We start from the raw sequence: 21,218 nt of genomic DNA, 5'->3' as shown, positions 1-21,218 counted from the left end.
ATTATATAGCTGAGAAATATATACGGACGAGTTCATCTAAACTCTGTTTCTTGCGATTCATATTTCTTAATCCAATATTCTTAATTCGACATTAATAATGTTGCAATGATTTAATGTTTACATCGTGCATTGCGTATCTTCTTCTCAATAACCCTATGTTGTCATAAAAGTTATCGGGGTTTATTATGGATTTTCATTCAACTTATTTAATCATATAAAATCAGAGAGGAAATTTCAGAGGGTGTATCTCTATACAGATTGTATATCGCAACTGATAAAAGTATAGGGTCTAAACGATTCGTCTAAAAGATACTTTAACTTTAATTTTATACAATCTATCGTATAAAAGACAAAGAAAAGCAGAACCAGTTTATGTTTCCCTTGTCCTTCGTATGAAAAGTTTCGTTAACTTGTGGTTAAAATATCTTTTAAGTTAATCTCTTTTGTATACAAACACCACAGTATGTTTTCATAGAGGATAAAGAACGCATCGATTGATGTATAAAAAATATATAATTTAATAAAGAAATAGAAGTAACCTTGAAATCTTTAAAAACGCCTTTACTTTGATGACAGTCACATACGTAGCAGAAATGAAAAGAAGTTTTCTGGAAAGAATACTGATCTGATTGGCTGTTTTTGACAGACCGTAGAGTTAAACACGCGTATTGGCCGAAAATGCCACCCATACAAATAAAACAATATAACAACGCGTGACTCGCATGACAGCGGACGATAGACAGCAATAGCTCCTTTACCCGTGTAACGTTTTATGATTCTTCTTTCCATCTTTGTATATATACATTATTTATGTCACGCGATATAATACACGAAACCATTTAATTTTTTGTGTTATTAATTTTTATGCACTTTTACTGTTATACGAATTTGATGGATAACATAATATAGATCTCGCTAAACATTATATACTTTTAATAAGAATCATTATTTATTACTATCTGTCACTGCATGAAAGGCCGAGGATCTCGAAGTACTGTTACGCTCCTGTACACACTGAATAACAAGTTGTACAATTGTACCGATACATATGTACTTTATTCGAAAGTTGGTGGTCACTGACAAGAGTGCATTATTAATCATTCGCATAAATTTTTATGTAACGTGTTATGAAACGATTAAGAGTAATTCTGAGAAGTAGAAAGCTTACAGATGTATAATAAATACGTATGGGAGAATTGTAGTTTTAAAATTTATCAATCATAAAATAGGTTAAACTGCTTGTCAAATTTCCAAACTCACAAATTTTGTATACGCTCCGAAAAGTTTAAAAATGTCTTTTTTACGTGGATCAACAAATTTTGTATGGTGTACAACTAGCGTTCTTGGGAAAGGTGCTACTGGTGCAGTTTTTCAAGGTGTGAATAAAAACAACGGGGAACCCGTCGCGGTTAAAACGTTCAATCAGCTCAGTCATATGCGGCCACATGATGTACAAATGCGGGAATTTGAAGTCCTTAAAAAAGTAAATCATGAAAATATCGTTCAACTGTTAGCAATCGAAGAAGAGCAAGATGGACGTGGTACAGTAATTGTTATGGAGCTTTGTACTGGAGGCAGTCTCTTCAACATCTTAGACGATCCAGAAAATACTTATGGGCTAGCAGAGAGCGAATTTTTATTAGTCTTGGAACATTTAACTGCTGGAATGAAACATTTACGCGATAATAATTTAGTACATAGAGATTTAAAACCAGGTAGGAAATTATATAATATAAAAATATAAACATATAAGTTTGAAAAATATGATATATCTATCTGTTTAAAAAAGTCATAAATCATTGCTGTTCTTATAGGTAATATAATGAAATTCATTGCTGATGATGGTAGTACGATTTATAAACTTACTGATTTTGGTGCTGCCAGAGAATTGCAAGAAGATCAGCAATTTGTATCTTTGTATGGTACGGAGGAATATTTACATCCAGATATATACGAACGTGCAGTCTTACGTAAACCTGTTGGCAAAACCTTTGGAGCAACTGTAGACTTATGGTCCATAGGTGTGACATTGTATCATGTAGCTACAGGAAATTTACCATTTAGACCGTTTGGTGGTCGTAGGAATAAAGAAACAATGTTTTATATTATTACAAAAAAAGCATCTGGTGTTATATCTGGTGTACAAACTTCTGAAAGTGGACCTATCGAATGGAGTAGAGAATTACCACAAAACTGTCAGCTGAGTATTGGTTTAAAAAAAATTGTAACTCCATTATTAGCTGGTTTACTAGAGGTTGATCCCCAAAAAATGTGGAGTTTTGAACGATTCTTTTCAGAAGTAACTGATACTCTTTGCAGAAAACGTATACACATATTTAACATGCATAAAGGAAGTCTCATAAAAGTCTTCCTGCATCTTGAAGAAAAGTTGACAGCGCTTCAAGTACATATACAAGATCAAACTGATATTGCACCTCATGCTCAGATAATTCTTTTTGGAGATACATTTTTAACAAATATTGTTGAAGAATGTACTCCTGGAAAAGGTTATCCAAATACATCTGAGAGCAAACCATTAATGTTATTTTCTAAAGAAAACAATAATGTTGATTTACCTGTGGATTCAGAATTACCTAAATTCCCAGTATTTGCAAATTTAGTGTCTGTTGAAAATGATGCTAGTCAAGCAAAAGTAGCTTGTTCTGTAGGCTATGTTTGCAAAAGAAGAATCGACAAACTAGTATTGTGTAGTAAACTGTCACAGGATGCGATCGAAGCTTTCAGTGGACTTGTCTCAACAGAACTCACAAGATTATTAGAAAAATGTCAACATTCCAAAGATTTTACAAAAGCTATAGAAGATACAGTTATAGCAATAGAAAGAAGTGAAAATCTCGCTTGGCAAATTTCTAGAAAGCTTGGAAGTCAAAACACTTTAGAAATGAAGAATTGGAAAAAAGAATTGGATTTGAAAAGTAAAGAGCTTTTGACTGAATTAGCACCTGCAGTAGTCCAGCTTCATCAGAGGTGATTAATATTTGTTAGCATTCTCTCTTGGTTTGTCTAATAAGAATGATTTATTCCATTTGAATAAAATTGGTTTTATTATTTCAAATATAGGTACATGAAGGAAGGTAGTCTGCGTGGAGAATGGGACAATATTATTCGTGGATTGTGGTGTCCATGGGCCAACAAAGCAAGCCAAAAGGCATCAACTTTAGTTGACCGTTTACGAGATGGTTGGCAACATTTATTAAGAGACAGAGCTACTCGTGGTCTCACATACAATGATGAACAGTTTCATGTTCTAGAACGAATAAAGGTATTTTTTCAATATAGATATCTTCATATCATGTAGGCAAGAAAGTAGAGCATTATAAAAAGAAAACCAATATTTATTTTTAATCTTTCTTCACTTATTCTCAGGTTACATCAACGGGACAAAGAATAAAGAATCTTCTTGAAACATTTTGTGTACCATCTATGATAAGCCGATCTGAATGTGTTGCTGATTGGTATAAAATGGCACAAACGGTTTTCCTACAAATTCAAATCTTAGACAAAGATGTAGATAATTATGAACATATATTAGAAACGTATTCTTATCGCTTGTCCCATGAAAGCAAGGAACGTTATGAGAATTTCTTACATTTAATAGACACATTTCCGGAGAAATTAAGAACTATTGAAAAAACTAATTTACCCGCTCAAGAAAGTACAAAAAAATGGAAGAACATGTGTGTCATGCAGGAACGAATTGCAATGATTCTATATAAAAATGATTTACTTATAGATCAACTTGATCGTATATCAAAACTTGATAGTCTAGATGATACAGATGATTCAGAGTATACATCACTCTAGCAAAATGTTTCATAAATTTTATTATTTTTTTAATGAGGAAAAGACTGTAAATACCAATACATTTATTCTATTTATCGTTTTGATGTATCTATATGTACAAAGCCAATAAATATTAATTGTAAAGTTAACTGTATATATTAAATATTATGAAAAAACAATTTATTTTGATAATATATCGTAATTTTGTAATAAAAAGAAAATATCATAAAAGTGTGTAAATTTCTTTTGACAAGTTATTCATACAATAACAAAGTTTAAAAGTATGTATCCATCTGTGTATATATACATATACACAAGTTTACTTTCACATAAATTATTATTTATAATTATTTAAAATTTAATATTATAAAAATGTTATTTATATGTCTGCATGACTTGTATTTCTTTCTGTTAAATTTGTTAATCGCTGTTTACGTTTTTGTTCTTTATGTTGTTCTTGAGTAGTGTGAAAATGTTTCAATAATTCAGAGAAATTAAATGTATCTTTAAATGGTTTTGGCCTCGATACTGTTTTTGGTATAGATTTTGTTGTTGGTGGAATTGCTGCTAAACGTCTTTGTAAAGTTGCATATGCTTCACTTTGAGGAAGAATCATAAGCAGACCATAAAGTGCATATACTAAAGCATCATTTTCTTCCCTTTCTAAAAGTTGTAATCTCAAATCTAAAATGCATTATTTTTCTGTAAATATAATTTAAGTACCACAATAATTCAATATACTTACAAGTAAATATTGGAGACTCGATCAGTTGTACCAATTTATCTATTTCAGTAAGAAATTCGACAGTTACTTCTATATTTTCGCTAATTCATTTTTAATTAAGAAATATTAGATTAGAAAAAATTAATTTTAAAATTTGATATAATACGATAATAAAGGATACAATGATCGAATAATATTACATGCATGTTCATAATGTTGCGATAAAAGGCATAGTGCTACAGTTGCAACAGGATTGTGACACCAGGATACATATAAACATTTGAACAATTCGCAACTTTCCTATAAGAATACATATAGTTTAAAACATATAAATATATAAAACATTTAAATATATAAATAGTATTTGAAGTATACTCACTACAGAATCTAAATCTTTAAGTTTATTGCGCAAATCAAATAATTCTGAACTTGTTAATAGTATAACGTTTAAAGTTTGTATCATTGTACATGCAAAATTTAAATTTGGTTCCTCCAACAATATTTTTGCTAATGTTTTATAAATATCTTCAGCACTTAATAATACGCATAATTCTCTAATAATAAAAGCTCCTCTTTCTTCTAATAAATGTCTGTCTGTTGAAAATACCCTTAATAAATTTACAATAAATTTTGTAAAATATTTGTTTTGCATTTCTGCATTTGAATCTGGAATTGCTGCTTCAGGTGATTTTGAGCTAATTATTTCAGCCATTACAACTAATGTTTGTTGCACCACTTCATCTGAATTATCACTTAAAGACTTCATTAAAATTGGGAACAAATTTTCGATATGATCAAACATTTTATGTGGAATGTTTATGAACAAATGATGAATCCATCTTAAAACAGCAACTTTTGTTTGGACTGATATATACATTAAGTGTTTTGTTAACACTTCAACAACACTAGATAAATCTAAACTTTCAGCTAGGGAATACGTTTGACTAGAATCTGAAAAAATCAATTTTTTTTATTATGATCATTCTTTAAGTATTTTACAACTTTTTAGAAGATTTTAAGAAGATATAATTTTACCTTTTTGAGTTTGAGCACCAGTTTCACTAGCATTATGTACAAGTTCTTTATTTTCCATAGTTATTAATTTCATCAAGTTCATATTCACTTGTGTTGCAGTTTCTTTAATACTTTTTCTAGTATCTCCATCATATGCTAAACATGGTAATACTGCTACAAGAATACCAGACATATAAGGAAGCATAAGTGGACCTGATAATTGCACAAATTCCTTAATCCATGTAATTGCTGTTAATTGTAATAATTCATCTGTACTTTGGGCATGTGTAATTAAGATATTTATCATTCCTGGAAAATCTACCCTTCCAGGATTAGCCTTTATACTTCTTAAAAATTCACCCAGAACTGTGTCTGTAACTTTCTTAATTTCTGGCATTGGATCCTCTAATATTCTAAATAAACCATCAAGAATTTCAGGCAAAAATATGATAAAATCCATGTTGGGAACAGCATCTAAGACAGACACCCAAGCTATTACAAACTGCCTACCAAATGGATTTTTAGTATAAATGCGTTCTCGTAATAAAGGCATAAATCCAACTAGATCAAATAGACCACTCTCAGTTACAATATCCTGAAATAGTATTTAAGATAAATAATTTTATATTATATATGCTGTGTATTCCACAATTTTCAATTACCTTCATTAGTCTATCAAGTAACTCGGTAGCATTTTTTACACTTTGTTCTGAGTCACAAGCTAATTTACTAAGTGCTGCAAAAATATCTGTAAATTGTGGCAATACATCACCTCTTGCTACTTTCACAACATTGTATAAGCTTTCACAAGCATAATATCTTACACGTAAATCAGAATCACAGAAACAAGCTAGGATAGGGTGAATTAAATCTTCTATATATTGACCAGTGTCTTTTCCCAATCCTACTGCTATTGCTGCAAGACCTATTAAACCACCTTTTCGTGTATGCGGATTTTGTGATGTAGCAAGATCTTGGCCTAATACTTTTAATAATCGTTTTATTTGAATGGTATTATTGTGTGCAGCAAATTCTTTTACCATTCTGGAATAAAATATTATTAATAAATGTCAAGAATAAATAATATTATAAATAAATAAACAAGAAATATAACCTTACTTTTCTATTTCTAAAGCAGCTGCTTTTCGTTTTTCATAAAGTTTATCATTAAGAGAACGTACACAAGCAGCACTAAGTGGTGCATAATCTCTTTCGGACATCATCTTTTAATGTCACGTTTTAAATTACAAAACTATACATTAAAATTATTCAAGAAAGTGACAGCTGAGTCCGTATTATTCCGATGTCAAATTTTCACTTAATATCATTTCTACCAGCGCATGTGTGCGTATACAATACGTACAATACGTAAATGTATGTATATCATATACAAAGTGGACCGGATAAATGGGATCATCTAAACATTTGCTTTATTTATTGTTATATAAAAGATCTTTTCAAGGCAAAGTTACACCATTTCAAGGGCACACATAATGGTGAAAATAGATTTTTCTCATGGCTGTTTTTTTTTTTTTTTTTGCAAAATTTCAAGGTTATAGGTATTTTTTAAAACATGACACTATATTTATTTTTCAATATTCTTATAAAGCGCGAATAAACCATAAATTTAAAGACTTTAATACCGATCCCATCATTTAATCTTGAAATATTTACATTGCATCTGAAGATAATCAAAATTTTCTAAAGACTGATATGGCCACGGTCATATATATAGATCTGGAAACTTCTGTTGTGGGGATAAGACTCTTAATGACCGGACAGTTTTAGTCAATTTGTCCACAGTAAGGCGCTTTAATCGAAAAGTTAGAATTCTTTGTGTAATACCATCGTATAAAGATAGCTTGAGTCGTCTCTGCCTCCTTTTCTCTTTTTTTAGTGCAATTTTTTAGTGCACGATTCATGACGGACTGAGTAGTAGTGAGGATGGGAGGAAAAAACGGCGCCACGATAATGATAATAGAAACTTTTGTCTTGCATATATGATTATTATGCTTATATTATTATTATTTTGTATTTAACTAATGTTTAATAAATATTATATAATATATAATTTAATAAATATAATTTAATAAATATTATATAATATACATAAATATTTTTCTTTACCAAATGAAATATTGTATATGTACGTACTTCAAATAAATGGTGAAAAATTATGAAAAGTAGTTTAGTTTAGTCATTCAGCAAGCTCATTGGTTTAGTTCATATTCTTTATTTTCAATGCCTTTAATGTCTTCCAAAATACCATTAAATACAGAATCCTAACTTCTCGGTCGCGTTCTATAGTGGCCAATTTGTAAAGCATAACTTTCGACATTAAAAGCCTTATCCCTTTTACGGATTTTCCAAACTGTGTATATAAAAATAAACGCATGATTTCCATGACCATGATCATGACAAATAGTTGAGTGTTAGATCTATGAGGTATCTTGTTCGTGGCGTAATGTTCTGAGAAACCTAGTGTTTTACGAATCTAGTATTGTTATTAGTGGAAGATGATTTAATAACGGGAGAAGGCATTATGCTCTTTACATATCTTTTTTCAATTTTATATGTACATTGAAAGAAGAAACGTGAAAGACTGCTCTATTATAAATACTAGCATATGATGTATACTAACAGATATTAATAACGATAAAAATGGAACAGCTACAGACTGCACTGACAGCAATTAAGGTATTACGCTCAAGTGTTGGCCAAGTCTTTGATTCTTTAGGAAATGGACTACGCGCTGATCATGGAGAAGAAAATAAAGAAAATAAATATTTGCTTGAATTGCAAGAACTTTTAACAACAGTCAATGTCAACCTAAGGTATTAAATTTCTAACAATACACTTATCATAAAATCATATCGTACTAAACATTCTTTTTTTGTATTTAGAGATGTTGAACAAGCTGTAAGCAGTTTAAATCCACCACCAGGGCCATTTAATTTAGCAAGTACTACATATCTTAGTCAAGAAACAACACAAGAAAGACAAGCATTGTATAGTACATTAGTAAATAGTTACAAGTGGACGGACAAAGTTCATGAATATAGCAATGTTGCTCAAGTAATACTTAGCCAGAATTCTCTGAAAAGATCTTATAATACTACTAGCAGAGCAAAAAGAGGTCGAATCCAAACGAGTAATCATAATGTTCCTCAACAGTAAGTTAAATTATTTCAATGACATAGTTATAAGTAGCATAGTTTAAATTATAACTTATGAGTTAATATTAATAAGATTATTGATATATATTTTATTTCCTTTATAGACAAGTTGATTCATTAATAGCCACATTTGATAGACTTTTTAATGATATGACAGTATCTGTATCTCGACCATTTGCATCAAATGTAGTATTACATGTTACCCTGGGACATGTTTTAAAAGGAGTCATAGCATTTAAAGGTTTAATGATTGAATGGGTAGTAGTTAAAGGTTATGGAGAACCTATGGATTTATGGACAGAGTCCAGACACAAAGTTTTTAGAAAAGTAACGGAAAATGCTCACGCTGCTATGTTACATTTTTATTCTCCTACATTACCTGAATTAGCTGTCCGATCATTTATGGTAAGGAAGTAATAAGGATAATAGGATTTGAATAATATAACAGATATAAAATTTAATTTATTTAATTCGTATTATTATTTTTACAGACTTGGTTCCATAGTTTAAATAATCTATTTAGTGATCCATGTAAACGTTGTGGTTTACATTTACACAGTGCTTTACCTCCAACATGGAGGGATTTTCGAACATTGGAATCCTATCATCAAGAATGTAAACCATAAATATTCAGAAAAAATTCCAAATTCTAAAACTGATATTGTACATGATATTTTTATTTTTTTTATGAAATATATTTAATTATATCGAAAAAAGAATATTTGTTTTTTCTTATATACATCCCTCTAACTAAATAATTAAAAACACCGATATTACTTAGTAAATATTTTTATTTGTAGATTTTAAAAGATGTTGTATATGATCTTCCCACTTAAATTTATCTGTTCAGCTTAAATACATTAATCATAAGTATGTAATTAAAATATTATAGACAATTGCTACGCATATATACAATTGCAAATAAAACCATGTTTGCAATATTATATGTTTGTATCTTTTTTAGTAATACAAACTCAAAGCAACATTGCATGAATTGAAAATAATTAAAATGTCTTTCCAGAAAATATGAAATGGTTTCTCCTCAAAAAAGAGATATCTATATAATGCTTCATAAATATAAAATTAACATGTAGTATTTTAACAAATTTGAAGATAAGAAGTTATTTGCAGGCCATTGAAGAGAAATTTATCTTTTTTAAACGAAATATTAACTTTTTTTCCAAATATCTATGACCGAATATATATTTTAATTAAAATGAAATAAACTAAAAAGATATAACCTTTTTTATGAAATAAATATTTAGAAAGAAGAATCACGCCAATAAGTAGAATTTCTACCAGAGAAACTTTTCTGTGTTAAGATTTACGTATAATATACAAATGAGCAGGCATAATCTTTTTCTTGTCTGGAATATAATAGTTTTGCAATCGATGGTTTTTTCTTTTATCTGTACCCTACATATGTATATCGTTCTTAATATTATTACATGCTATTTAGTTTTACATAACTCTAATTAATATTATGTAAATATAATTAAGTTATAAGTACTTTTCACATAACTGTACACATTCACATTTGGAATATTGGCGCTCTCCGTGGAGCACAAGTCGTTAAAGTGGCAGTGAACTTATTTTACAAATCGTTATTCTGATCACTTTGTTGGACTGTTCCAATTTTTTTTATCTTTCTTTAAGGCTCTATAAACGTTGCAATACTCGGTGAATTTAGTATCATATCATTGACTCAAAACTATATATGCAATCATAACTGATTTTGTTATCAAAGTCATGTCGAGTACGGATAGGTCCTCGCATAAAGGTTGCCGTACATATATATGTATATATATATGTATATATATATATATATTTATATGCATATTCATAATATTACAGTTTTAGAAACCATTTATTTATTATATCGTTACGTGTGGATGAATTATAGTGAAATTAATTTTCTGATACGAGGAAGTGTATTTTTTTTGTTCTTTTTTTGAAAGCACTTTGAACACCTACAAATTACTTTAGACTTTAGACCTTCGAAAACAAGAGAAATGTCTCGTGTTTTGCAAAATTCATATGTATATATATGGCATAACTGCATCTCATCGTTATATTTATCTAATGACATTAATTATAATTTTCATTGTGGCGAAAGTAGAAAAATCGTTCATAGATTATCTTTGTTTCTTTTTAGATGTAGATAATTTTGTGTTTGCTTCGAAATGTTCAATGAATATATATCACAGCATGCCTTTTCTCAACAGGATAACAAAAAGAATCATGAGAGATAAAAATTTTATAAACGTAGTTAATCCACATCTAATAATCTCGGATAATTTCTCTTACTAATTTACATATAGTTTAACAAATTTTAAGACACGAAAAGTAAATCCTTTGTTTGTCTTAAAATAATTTTTCTAACACAATACAGAGCTTTTTCTGAATTCGACTCATCGATCTCATCGTTCAGATGCATAGTTAGTTTGAGTTGAAGTAATTGCAACTACAGTTATGTATAATTATCGTCTTTAAGCTTGTAATGATTTTAAAAAATGGATATGCTACCAGCACTCGGTCCACGATTATCGTACATCCATAACACGAGTGGGAAACGTACAGTTCATTTTTGTTCAACATACATGTATGATATTAACGAAGTTTGCGATCGTTATCATTAGCCCGTTACAATGTGCTACTATAAACTAGTAGCTATGTATATATGTTTGTATATCTCTAGCCTAAGTATCCATAATCAATAATGGAATTCTGATAATACTCTAATGCAAGGAAATCTACTTTAGCATATTTTCAGTTCAATAGCTTTATTGCCTTTCTCACTGATTCTGTATGATTTGGACAGCTTATAATTAAAATTTTTCCCTTTATTTTGTTTTTTTTTTTCATTAAATTATAGCATACGATTTACTGCGCACGATGTTATTTATTTATTTATTCATTTTTCATTCTATTCTAGGTACTGTATCGCGATTATAACGCGATATTTAAATAGCAAACCGATTTGAGAGATTGTTTAATTTATTTATAAGCTAGCGCGAAAGAGAATTTACCGATGGTGTCAGTGTATTCTTTGGTGCTTATTACTCTATCTCTGAACCTAATTTGTGTGTAAGAACTGAAAGTAATCCGATCTGTTTACACTTTCCAATCGATGTTACGTATAATCATGAAAATAAATAAAAAGCTGTAACAGTTTAAAATAATGCTTTAATTTCTCTGTAAAAATCATATCATTTTATGTTATTGTATAAGATATATCTAATGTCCAATGTAATCTTTGAGTGAATGAAATTTTAAGTGTTGTTTGTTCTTTAACAAAAAGATGGCGCTTGAAACAGTATACAGTGCATCCGGTCAATGTTCATCTCAGTTCGATTAAAGCGATCGGTTGAAACGTTTGTGTGTATCGGCATCGAATAGATATATCGCTCGAACGATGTAATTAATTTTCGTGTAACGCTATTTTGAATAGGGAATTAAATATACTATATCGGATAGTATAGGATTATCATACATCTTCTTATGCAACGACATGGTAAGTACCATAGAAGTATACAGTATATACATCTATATACATATAGGGGAAGTTTTTCCCAAAGAATTTGCATGACATCAAATGAAGTGCATTTTGGTGTAAAATATTAACGACAAAAGGTAGTAAGAAAAGGCATGCCTCTAAATGTACGTTTTATAGAATATTTTCTAGTCCAAACGAAAGGGTTTGACATTCCATAATGATTTGACATTTGTTAGTCAAAGCTTAATTTGTAATTCATTTTTTGCTTCATATTAAGACTAATCTTAACTCGTAAAAAGGTTTGTGTCGGTGTTATCTGTCTAGTTTTAAAACAACTGACTATCGAAATAAAACTGCGCATGCGCATAATTCAAAACTTACTATCGCAATAACCAACACCCGTTCGTTTGTACCACTATATCCTCGTACTTTTATAAGATAAAATGATTGATCGACTTATAAATGTTGTTTTTATGAGGCACCGTATAACGACATACAACGTTATCTTAGTTAACGTCTTTAAACACTGCGACTGTTAAAGTGATAGACAGAGTCCGTGTTTTGGTTTAATGCTGACTGAATAATAATTTGGTCGATTCCAGATCCGAAATTTGTTCCTAACTTCAGCCGTAAAATTTATCGAATTTAATTTATCAACAAACACGTAACACATAACCATATTACAGTGCAAAGACGACAGTGATATAAAATGACATATAATTCCAATAAAACCTATGAAATTAACGATATAAAAGTGAAGTATATATATAGATATACACCTTCTTTTCCTCTGGGGTTTCGTTAAACGATTCGTCGCATCTAGCAATTATATGTTCTATATTCTTCGATGTCGCACGAAGTTCAAATGCTTTTTAGTGATCACGATCCAACTTACGCGTTTTCTATTTTCTTTTCTTTTCATTTTCTATCTTTCAAACGTATGTCTAGGCACAATCACTTTCGCAACATTTTGTTAGGTTCTTTTTCGAGGATTTTCATTACCTCGTCCTTTATCTAATTTTTCCCTACGTTTCACGTGGGAAAGATTGTTACGTCTCATATCGAACGCTGCGGTTGATTCGCCTACCAAAATCGTATCGAAAAATCCCCAAATCATCGTCGAGTCTTTTCGATGTCTCAACCACCTATTTGCACTTACTATTGTTCTATCCTGTTCGGTAAATTGCAATTGGCAAATTCCGCGAAACCAAAAACGTTTCGATCTTGTATCTAGATATATTCATTCTTAGAGGTTACCTCACGTGCGAGCATGCTCGAGACCGAACTAAATCGGTCGTTTGAGCTCCTCGCTTAAACGTTCGCGATCGACTTCATTTTATTCGATATTCGAATACAATCAACAGGTGATCCACATTTTCAACCTCTTCGTCCATCGAATCAGGCATGATTGCACGATACGTTACTCTCGAAATTCTCCGCGACACTCCAACTGATAGTGGTCGCGTTCACTGCTCGACGTAAACTGTTCCGCAAGAAAGCCGCGCAGGCCTTGCTCCTCTCCGTGATGATTTCGTATAGTTGATTCTCCAATGTGAGACTGTTGGTGGTGAGCAGTAGCGGCAGTGGGATTGACGCGTTCATGATCACTAGATTACCAATATTAAGAGGAGCTGTTTCCCATTGTCAGACACCGCTGTTCGGAAAGCGTGGCGGGGGAAGCGGGGGCGGTGGTCTCTCCGGTTGAGCGGGTGCGCCGGAAGATCGCTCTGATCCAGCTGCAAACACAACTGTTCACCAACATTAATCAGATGCACATTTTTTCCATGCGCGTTTGCAATACTTGTTACACTACTCTTGGCATTCATCTACCAAACCGTTTCAATTTAGATAGACGACAAATAGCAAGCCTCTACGATTCTTTGTAGAAAGAAACTGTTAAAGGATATCGAGCTGTTTCTTAGCAATGTACCTTCGGGCCGTTTGCATACTCAGGCATTAAATCGTTTGTTAAATGCTTTTGATTTATATTAAGATGAAGTAATCCTGTTACCGAGATTCAAATTTTATTACTATGTTCTTTTTTTATGATTGCAAATACTTGCTATCCTTTTTAGTATTTGTATAATATACACTTAGATTAAAGTGGCCTTGATATATTTATGTACATATTATATGTTTGAATATTTTTCTATAATGATTAGTAGAAAATTAGTTTGTCTATAAGAAGTAACGTCTTGCGTATTTAAAACATGGCAAACATGTTTCTGTATTTTATTTAAGAGAATATACTCAGATTTTTCAGAAAAGTAAAACTTTTTTATACTTGAATTATGTATTATTATTTTTACAGATTTAAAAAAATTTCTTGTCGTCAGCATCCTGGAAATATGACATAAAGATATTTCTTTGCTAGAAAAATATTGAAAAATAATTTTATCTTCAATGATTAATATTTTTCACTCAATTATTTCTTAATCCTGAAGTATGTTAAAAAATACCTGAAAAACACAATATTATAGTTACAGATATTTATGTGATATGCTCATGAATATTAATTTGTATGTTACGAATATTCCATTCAAACGTTATCTGTATCCACCAGAGTGATGACGTTTGGAAGATTTAATAACTGTATTACGTTACTTGTTTTAGTTAAATTTTTGTCTACATGATCAATAGGCAAACTGCGACTTCTACGATGTAATTATCTTTTAGCATTTTATCATGTAAATAAGCTCAAGGATGAGAAAATTTCGAAATAAAAATACGGAAGATTAATATTTACCATTCAGAGTTTTCTTTTTTCTTTTTTTTTTTTGTTTTTAATCTAAATGAAGTAAATTACATTCATGCGGACATGCCCATTACGCCACACATGCTCCAACTGCGGTAGTATTGAAAAAGTCGGTCTTACAGTTTCATATAAAAAATAATGATAATGTGATATATATAATTTGTTTTAAAATCTTGTAAGTTTAACATTCATATGACTCCTCGTTCATTTTATGCCTTTACATTTACAAATCGATAAATCGATCTGTGGAGACCATATGTGTTAATGTAAGAATCCTTAATGGCCTACCTCCATTTAAACTACTACAAAGGCCAGTGTCAATAGCGCATGTATACTCTTAGAATGGAAATGAAGCCAATATATCTACTAATGTTATTTATAAGAATCATAGGAATACTTAGAATTGACTAGAATCAGATATATAATAGGACAACAGATTATCATACTGCACACAGATGACAGAAGAGAGACATATATACATACATATATATATATATGTATATAAATCATAGAGCTCATAATGCTGAGAGTTTTATCGAACTATGATAAAAAAAAAAAAGGATTACGATAAAGTAAGTACGTGTCTACTTCTATTCACAATATTCCTTAATATTTACAACACCTATCATTTATATTCACATATGTGTGGCGAGGTCAGGAATATAAGCTCTATATGCAAATGAAAGTATATTCAACTGTATTCAACTTTTAATCGAGTGTAATGGTGTGAGTGTTTGGCTGAAGCAGTGTGAGTAATGAAAAGCTAAAATAGAACTATGACCGATGAAATGCAAGTATTTAGTTACGTAAAGTGAAAATGAACTTGAGACAATTAAAATTTCGAGATAGTAACGATCTTTCCCCCCCCCCCCTAAGAAGAAAAGAACGTCGCGTAATAATAAATTGCATTTCAAGTAATTTACGAGACACAGTTGCTCTGATTTACGAGATCGTAAATTTCTAGTGAAAATTCCTTACCATAGAATAATAAAAGGTGAATAATTAGAAACGAACAGTCGAGGAATGAGCATTTACAAAAGATACCGATGTTGTTAAATTTTCGACGTCTAACGTCTTAAATATGTATAATACATCTGTGATCGGTGGTTGATTGTGATTAAAATAGCTTCTTGTCTCATTTACAACGGAATTATACTCGATTGTACTCCTCTAAATTGCTATTGTCAACACGAAAATATAGGTAGTGTGATATTGTTCTCTGCTAGGACCACTTGTATGTCTTGTAGTAGCGAAGCAGCAATGTAATTTTGATTTCATATAATCAGCACTTTGATTCCTCTGCACTTTTGAATCATACTGAAAGCAGAAAAATAATAGTCGCAAATAAATTTAAAACGAATGTATCACAATGAAACTACAAATAAACAAAATTTACCAACATACATAGATGGCATTATGACATGCACAATGACAGGTAGATGGAATAAGCGACAAGTAACAAACAATTCTTTGAAAAAAAACATAAAATAACTTGGATTGGACATAGTTTTATCTTATAATGAATTTTATAATGAAACACGTAATATCATATTCGTATCGCGATTCGTATCTGTCGATTATCGGAAAGAAAATTGAAAGAATTGTTTGTCGTATAAAGACGGAAATGACTATATTGGTGACAGATGATTGTGGACGATCTTGGTCAGGTTTTTAAGCCTTACATGAATCAGGATGTGGCTTCTCCTCGGCCACCATCAGGGCTGCACTCTCTGCTGGCGGTATGTGTCCCTCTAATGCATTCACACAGTTTAGCATGCTCCTGCAAAACATCACGCGACTTGTCCAAGTTTCCGCTTCTTCATACATGTCTATTGAATCTTTCCTTCTCTTATTACATTCCAGATCTTCGTCAAGGGCATCGATTCAACATGCACCGACGTCGTAGAATTACGAGAAAACAGTACATCGCGTCTTATCAACAACTTGTCAACGTAAGTTACATATCCGGCTTTTTTTTTTTTTTAGTTTATTTTATCCTAATTGACCTGGATTTGAATTTGAAAATTTCAAGGTTTATGACGTAATTCCGCTTATTATTTACTATTACGATAATTCATTATGTATTTCATTTTTGTTCTGTGGCACGCTACACAATAATACACTTGCAAAGCTACCATTAGTCGAACTTTAATTTTGCCTATTCTCGTTCGTTTATCTAGTTCCGATCTGCGCGTACGTTCGTGTTTTCTTTCTCGTCTCAAGAAATGATAATTCATTTCACAGTTTCTAGCCTTGTAGGATTACAGTGGTTCACTGGCCTGTGTAGTAGACTTCAAACACATGTACTTATCGTCTGCATAATTATCCAACTTCGATATTATTATTTACTCTCGAATCGAATGGAACGGGTGTCCGCGGGATCGTTTGCTAATCATCGAGAAACGAAAGACAAAAAAACGCACGCTGCATGAGACATTTCGATCTCCTCAGCGTGACGAATATTCTTAATTGACTTCCCCTGCAAGGTAAACGAAAATTAGGTCAAAAAGTTTGACCAACGATAAAAAAAAAATTCCACGTCGAGGTCGTATGTACGAGTGGAAGAGAACTGAAACCGGTAATTAAATAAACAAACAGATTTATTTTACAACATAGAATATATGTGTATATATATATATATATATGTATATGTATATGTATACGATTTTATCGGTGATGCCGAAATATTCGTTCATTAATATAATATATGCTAGTAACGAGTGTTCCAAAAAGTTTTCTTTTTAGTCTTAAATGTGTGTGTAAGTCAGTGATACAATGATATCTTATAGCAGTTTGTGTGCTACGAGTATGCTAAATCGTTGCCGATAACAATTATTCCATTAGATTGACCGGTTACGAGAATCTATAGTGACCTTCGATTATTCGATTAAAATCGTTCTCAATTATCAGTTTTTTTTTTTTTATATTTTTATGGTTTGTCAGTAGCATGGGTATGGTTGGCAGTGGTGGCGTCAGATAGGACGGTCTCCTTGCTAGAGTTAGTGGCGAGCTCCTCTTCCCTGCAATATAATAATGTTACATGGCCAACGAGCCTCGAATCGTTTTTGTGTTCGATTTTGAGAGAGAAATCCTAGTTTCGCACCGTACGTACAAGGAAGCTATTTATTAAAAAAAAAAAAAGAAAAAAAGACATACAAACGCATTACGCATCTTACGTTGGAAGAATGAAAAAAAGGGGGTTCGTTCAAGATTCCCAAATACCCAAGCACCCTCGCAATTTCGAAGTACACTCGTATCGAGTTATCACACGCAACAACAGCCTCATCGACTGTCGTCCGACCAGTTCGATACGAAGTAGCCCGTTCTACTTCGTGAGACTTAAGTCGTGCTATCTATTTTTGTCGTGCGAATGATTAATAGAATATAGAATTTTCCGGCAGAGATATTTCAAAGAAGCGAGAAGAAAAAAAAAAGAAAGAGTTTGTTCTGCATATTTATTTTGAGTTTTGAGGACAAGTGATTCCTAGCGTCGTTAAAACCAGTCTCGCGTCAATCGTTAGAGACTGGTTTTTTCTTAACAAGAATCATCGATATCATTTTATTAACGAGCTAGATATATACAGTTTGTTGTTCAAAACTTTCCAATGCATAATGTTCCAAACTGTATATTCGTTACGATTGAAAAAACATGGTGAACAATCGTATTGATAAATCGAAATTTCTTCGTGTTATACCTTTTGCCATTTACCATAATTTACCTAAGCAGTATATAAATATAGATACAAAATATCGATGACATAAATGCGTTTACTGGCACAGTAAAAGTCAAACATACACAATAATAAATTGATAAGTAGCACTCATTCGATCATAAAAGATAAGAAGAAAATGGCTTTTTATACTATTTCTATGTCGTTTATCAACTAGCGTACGGTTGTTATAAACGAACAAATTTAATAAAATTCCACTAAATCATAAGCAACCATAGACCGACTATCGATTAGAGTTCATTCATATGTATATGTATATATATAGAAGCTGTTAACGATTCATCGAATGTTTCGGCAAAACCTTGTGTTAGCGTAATTCATAATAAAGAAACAAATGGAATAAAAGTAAAAAAGAAAAAAAGAGAAGAAGAAAATAAATAATTGCGTAGCTTGCGAGTTTATCAAGAGCTGCACTGATCAGATAAGGGAACTTGAACGCAAAATTGCTTTCACGCTTCGCGTTAACATTTCCCTTTTCTTTCCTTTTATTCATTTTCATTGTTACTTATTACTTCAACAAAATTTTCTTTTTTTTTCGTTTTGCGCGAACGATGATGGAATAATATGCAAAGCGGCTCTTGCTGCGTTTGCCTATCGAAGTAAAATATATCTATATCACTTTGTATATAACTCAGAAATGAATTTGTACGCCAAACAGTAATATAAGCACTAACATGCAATCGCACAGTACAGCGCCATAAACTCGTGCCAACTATCGACATGAAAATTATTCCAAGACTGATCTGTCGTCGAACATTTATCGGGTATTGGTAGACTAAAAAGGAGCATGCTGTAAAATACAAGGCTCCAGGAGGGAATCAAGTGGTCGGGGCTGTTATGTTATAGCAAACCTTACCAGCGAATCGTTAGGAATTGCACTTTCTTTTCTCTTTTTCTTTTTATATTCTCGCAAGATCGCTAAAAGCATTCTTCTATTTTTTTTTTTTTTTTTTTTTTTTTTTTTTTGTATTAATCACATAATAGCCCTGAAGAACTATTAGAAACTGTGAAATGTATCTTCGCAAAAGAAAAACGAAAAATTACAATTTGTCGTAAACGAGTTATTCATGCAATCTATGTTCTCTCCTTTATTACGATTAATTAGCCTGACTTAGGTAGCGCATGAGATGGAAACTCACATGAGTTGATAGTAAGTAAAGATGTTTCAACATGCCAGGCTGTTAGACCGAAGTTAATGGTAGTCACTTAAAATAGGCAGGGACAGGATTATTTTTCGCTTGCAGAAGCAATGATCGAACGATAAATTCAGATCGAATTCGACACACATCAAAGTTTCACCTTCGTATAAATAGAAATGTTAGAGCAAATAGTAATATATAGAGAAATATTTATGCGAATAGATTCGAATGGCTTGGCGGGAATGAAAAAGTAAAAAAAGAAAAAAAAAAGAAAATGGATGAATGATCGCTAAAAAATAATCCTTTCTTTTAAAGACGACTAGTGGTGTCTTTGATAATTGTTTGTCATGCATTTAAATAATCTTTAGAAATTCATATGGTATATCGTAATAAAGCCACCACAGTAACAGGGAATGTTTTGCGTGACTCACCCATAAAGTCTGCTGTCCCGCAAGCTGCTCCTGCTCCAAATAACATAGAAAGCACAATTACGATATGTAAAACATAATTCGTCATCGTATAAAAGAAAACAGAGTACGGAAGTTTCAGAACTTAAAGAATTTATCAGAATCATTAAATAACGATTTATTGAAATAATACATGTACAATATGCTAAACAAATAAATATAATAATATCCATTTGGCCTTGGGGAATACGTAACGATAAGACTATAAAGCTTCAAGCTGAGCACGTCTTACAAATGAATACCTATAATAATTACGGAAACTTCAAATAAATCACAAGGTTGAAGGTAAAACAAACGATCGTAGCTTCGGCAATTAGTTCGGCTCGTTTATTTTAATCGCGTATGCGACAACAACGAAAAAGAAGTCATCAGATAGATGGTATTTATAGTCGAACGAAACTATTACCTATTAAACAGAGAACACGTGAATCTACGAAAACAATGTTGTACCTTCTGTATATTACAAGAAAGACTTTGTTCGATGTAACGTCAATGCCGAAAATTTTATTGGCAAATACTACTATGATACGGTATGAACAATAAATTGTTACTATACAACCATGCGACAATCACCATGAACGTTTTCATGATATTATACACATATTATAATCTCAATTATTTGCTGCTAATAATTTTCTACGTTACGATACGAAGTTAAAATCTCGTCTTGTATGTGATCGAATTTCAAATCTCTGTTCCCAATAACGAGCTTTTAGATATTTAATCTCGAAACCTATAAACGTTAACGCTGTTCACGATTCTAATCGCAATCTTCGCGAAAATATTATTTAGTTTTACTCTTATTCCGAAGATACAATTAACGAGCTTACTAGTACGTATACGAGTCAACTGATATACTGATCTCGAAATTTATTTCCCTCGAGAAAATCGAACGAACTTTTATCACAGTTG

General features: G+C 31.4%; 4 protein-coding genes across 22 annotated transcripts in view; 2 read left to right on the top strand and 2 right to left on the bottom strand.

Annotated features, from left to right (window-relative positions):
• The first annotated feature begins 527 nt into the window (after nucleotides 1-527).
• Nucleotides 528-3,953, top strand: LOC126915547 (inhibitor of nuclear factor kappa-B kinase subunit epsilon). 2 transcript variants are annotated; one of them, XM_050720309.1, is made up of 4 exons: nucleotides 528-1,715; nucleotides 1,815-2,988; nucleotides 3,082-3,283; nucleotides 3,388-3,953. In XM_050720309.1, exons 1-4 carry the CDS (start codon nucleotides 1,292-1,294, stop codon nucleotides 3,823-3,825), a joined length of 2,238 nt encoding a protein of 745 aa, XP_050576266.1. In that variant the 5' UTR covers nucleotides 528-1,291; the 3' UTR covers nucleotides 3,826-3,953. The 2 variants fall into 2 exon arrangements, with proteins under 2 accessions (XP_050576266.1, XP_050576275.1); XM_050720318.1 differs by having other exon boundaries at nucleotides 1,580-1,715; nucleotides 1,790-2,988.
• On the bottom strand, nucleotides 3,336-7,294 carry LOC126915561 (protein VAC14 homolog). The gene is made up of 7 exons (XM_050720328.1): nucleotides 6,662-7,294; nucleotides 6,205-6,586; nucleotides 5,564-6,137; nucleotides 4,908-5,479; nucleotides 4,710-4,828; nucleotides 4,550-4,629; nucleotides 3,336-4,488 (listed from the first exon to the last, which is right to left on the bottom strand). The coding sequence occupies exons 1-7, from the start codon at nucleotides 6,763-6,765 to the stop codon at nucleotides 4,184-4,186; spliced, it is 2,136 nt and encodes a 711-aa protein (XP_050576285.1). The 5' UTR covers nucleotides 6,766-7,294; the 3' UTR covers nucleotides 3,336-4,183.
• A 734-nt stretch (nucleotides 7,295-8,028) lies between these two features.
• Nucleotides 8,029-9,704, top strand: LOC126915584 (mediator of RNA polymerase II transcription subunit 27). Its single transcript, XM_050720421.1, has 4 exons — nucleotides 8,029-8,376; nucleotides 8,446-8,715; nucleotides 8,823-9,123; nucleotides 9,210-9,704. Exons 1-4 carry the CDS (start codon nucleotides 8,204-8,206, stop codon nucleotides 9,342-9,344), a joined length of 879 nt encoding a protein of 292 aa, XP_050576378.1. The 5' UTR covers nucleotides 8,029-8,203; the 3' UTR covers nucleotides 9,345-9,704.
• A 2,180-nt stretch (nucleotides 9,705-11,884) lies between these two features.
• LOC126927935 (glucose transporter type 1) overlaps nucleotides 11,885-21,218 on the bottom strand; it is a 32,012-nt gene continuing 22,678 nt past the window's right edge. For 9 of the 18 annotated variants that reach the window (XM_050717208.1, XM_050744301.1, XM_050744063.1 and 6 more), the window contains 3 exons: nucleotides 20,271-20,300; nucleotides 16,652-16,749; nucleotides 11,885-13,962 (listed from right to left, as the gene is read on the bottom strand). In XM_050717208.1, coding sequence (XP_050573165.1) covers nucleotides 13,859-13,962; nucleotides 16,652-16,749; nucleotides 20,271-20,300 — 232 coding nt within the window. In that variant the 3' untranslated portion in view covers nucleotides 11,885-13,858. Of the gene's footprint in view, nucleotides 13,963-15,834; nucleotides 16,287-16,651; nucleotides 16,750-16,833; nucleotides 16,976-17,551; nucleotides 17,990-20,270; nucleotides 20,301-21,218 lie in introns of those variants that run through there. The other 9 variants (XM_050744554.1, XM_050744651.1, XM_050744792.1 and 6 more) reach the window with 8 other exon arrangements.

The sequence above is a fragment of the Bombus affinis genome, chromosome 1 (assembly GCF_024516045.1).
Source record: "Bombus affinis isolate iyBomAffi1 chromosome 1, iyBomAffi1.2, whole genome shotgun sequence".
Taxonomy (NCBI): domain Eukaryota; kingdom Metazoa; phylum Arthropoda; class Insecta; order Hymenoptera; family Apidae; genus Bombus; species Bombus affinis.
This window is presented reverse-complemented; position numbering and strand designations above follow the sequence as displayed.

Bases quoted from the DNA above. Each gene is read 5' to 3' on its own strand.
- LOC126915547 (XM_050720309.1), top strand. From the start codon at position 1,292: ATGTCTTTTTTACGTGGATCAACAAATTTTGTATGGTGTACAACTAGC. The intron at 2,989-3,081 runs GTGATTAATATT...TTTCAAATATAG, and splicing joins GTAGTCCAGCTTCATCAGAG to GTACATGAAGGAAGGTAGTC. The intron at 3,284-3,387 runs GTATTTTTTCAA...ACTTATTCTCAG, and splicing joins ATGTTCTAGAACGAATAAAG to GTTACATCAACGGGACAAAG.
- LOC126915561 (XM_050720328.1), bottom strand. From the start codon at position 6,765: ATGATGTCCGAAAGAGATTATGCACCACTTAGTGCTGCTTGTGTACGT. The intron at 6,138-6,204 runs GTAATTGAAAAT...ATACTATTTCAG, and splicing joins TACTTGATAGACTAATGAAG to GATATTGTAACTGAGAGTGG. The intron at 4,489-4,549 runs GTAAGTATATTG...AATGCATTTTAG, and splicing joins CGAGTCTCCAATATTTACTT to ATTTGAGATTACAACTTTTA.
- LOC126915584 (XM_050720421.1), top strand. From the start codon at position 8,204: ATGGAACAGCTACAGACTGCACTGACAGCAATTAAGGTATTACGCTCA. The intron at 8,716-8,822 runs GTAAGTTAAATT...TTTCCTTTATAG, and splicing joins AATCATAATGTTCCTCAACA to ACAAGTTGATTCATTAATAG. The intron at 9,124-9,209 runs GTAAGGAAGTAA...TTATTTTTACAG, and splicing joins TAGCTGTCCGATCATTTATG to ACTTGGTTCCATAGTTTAAA.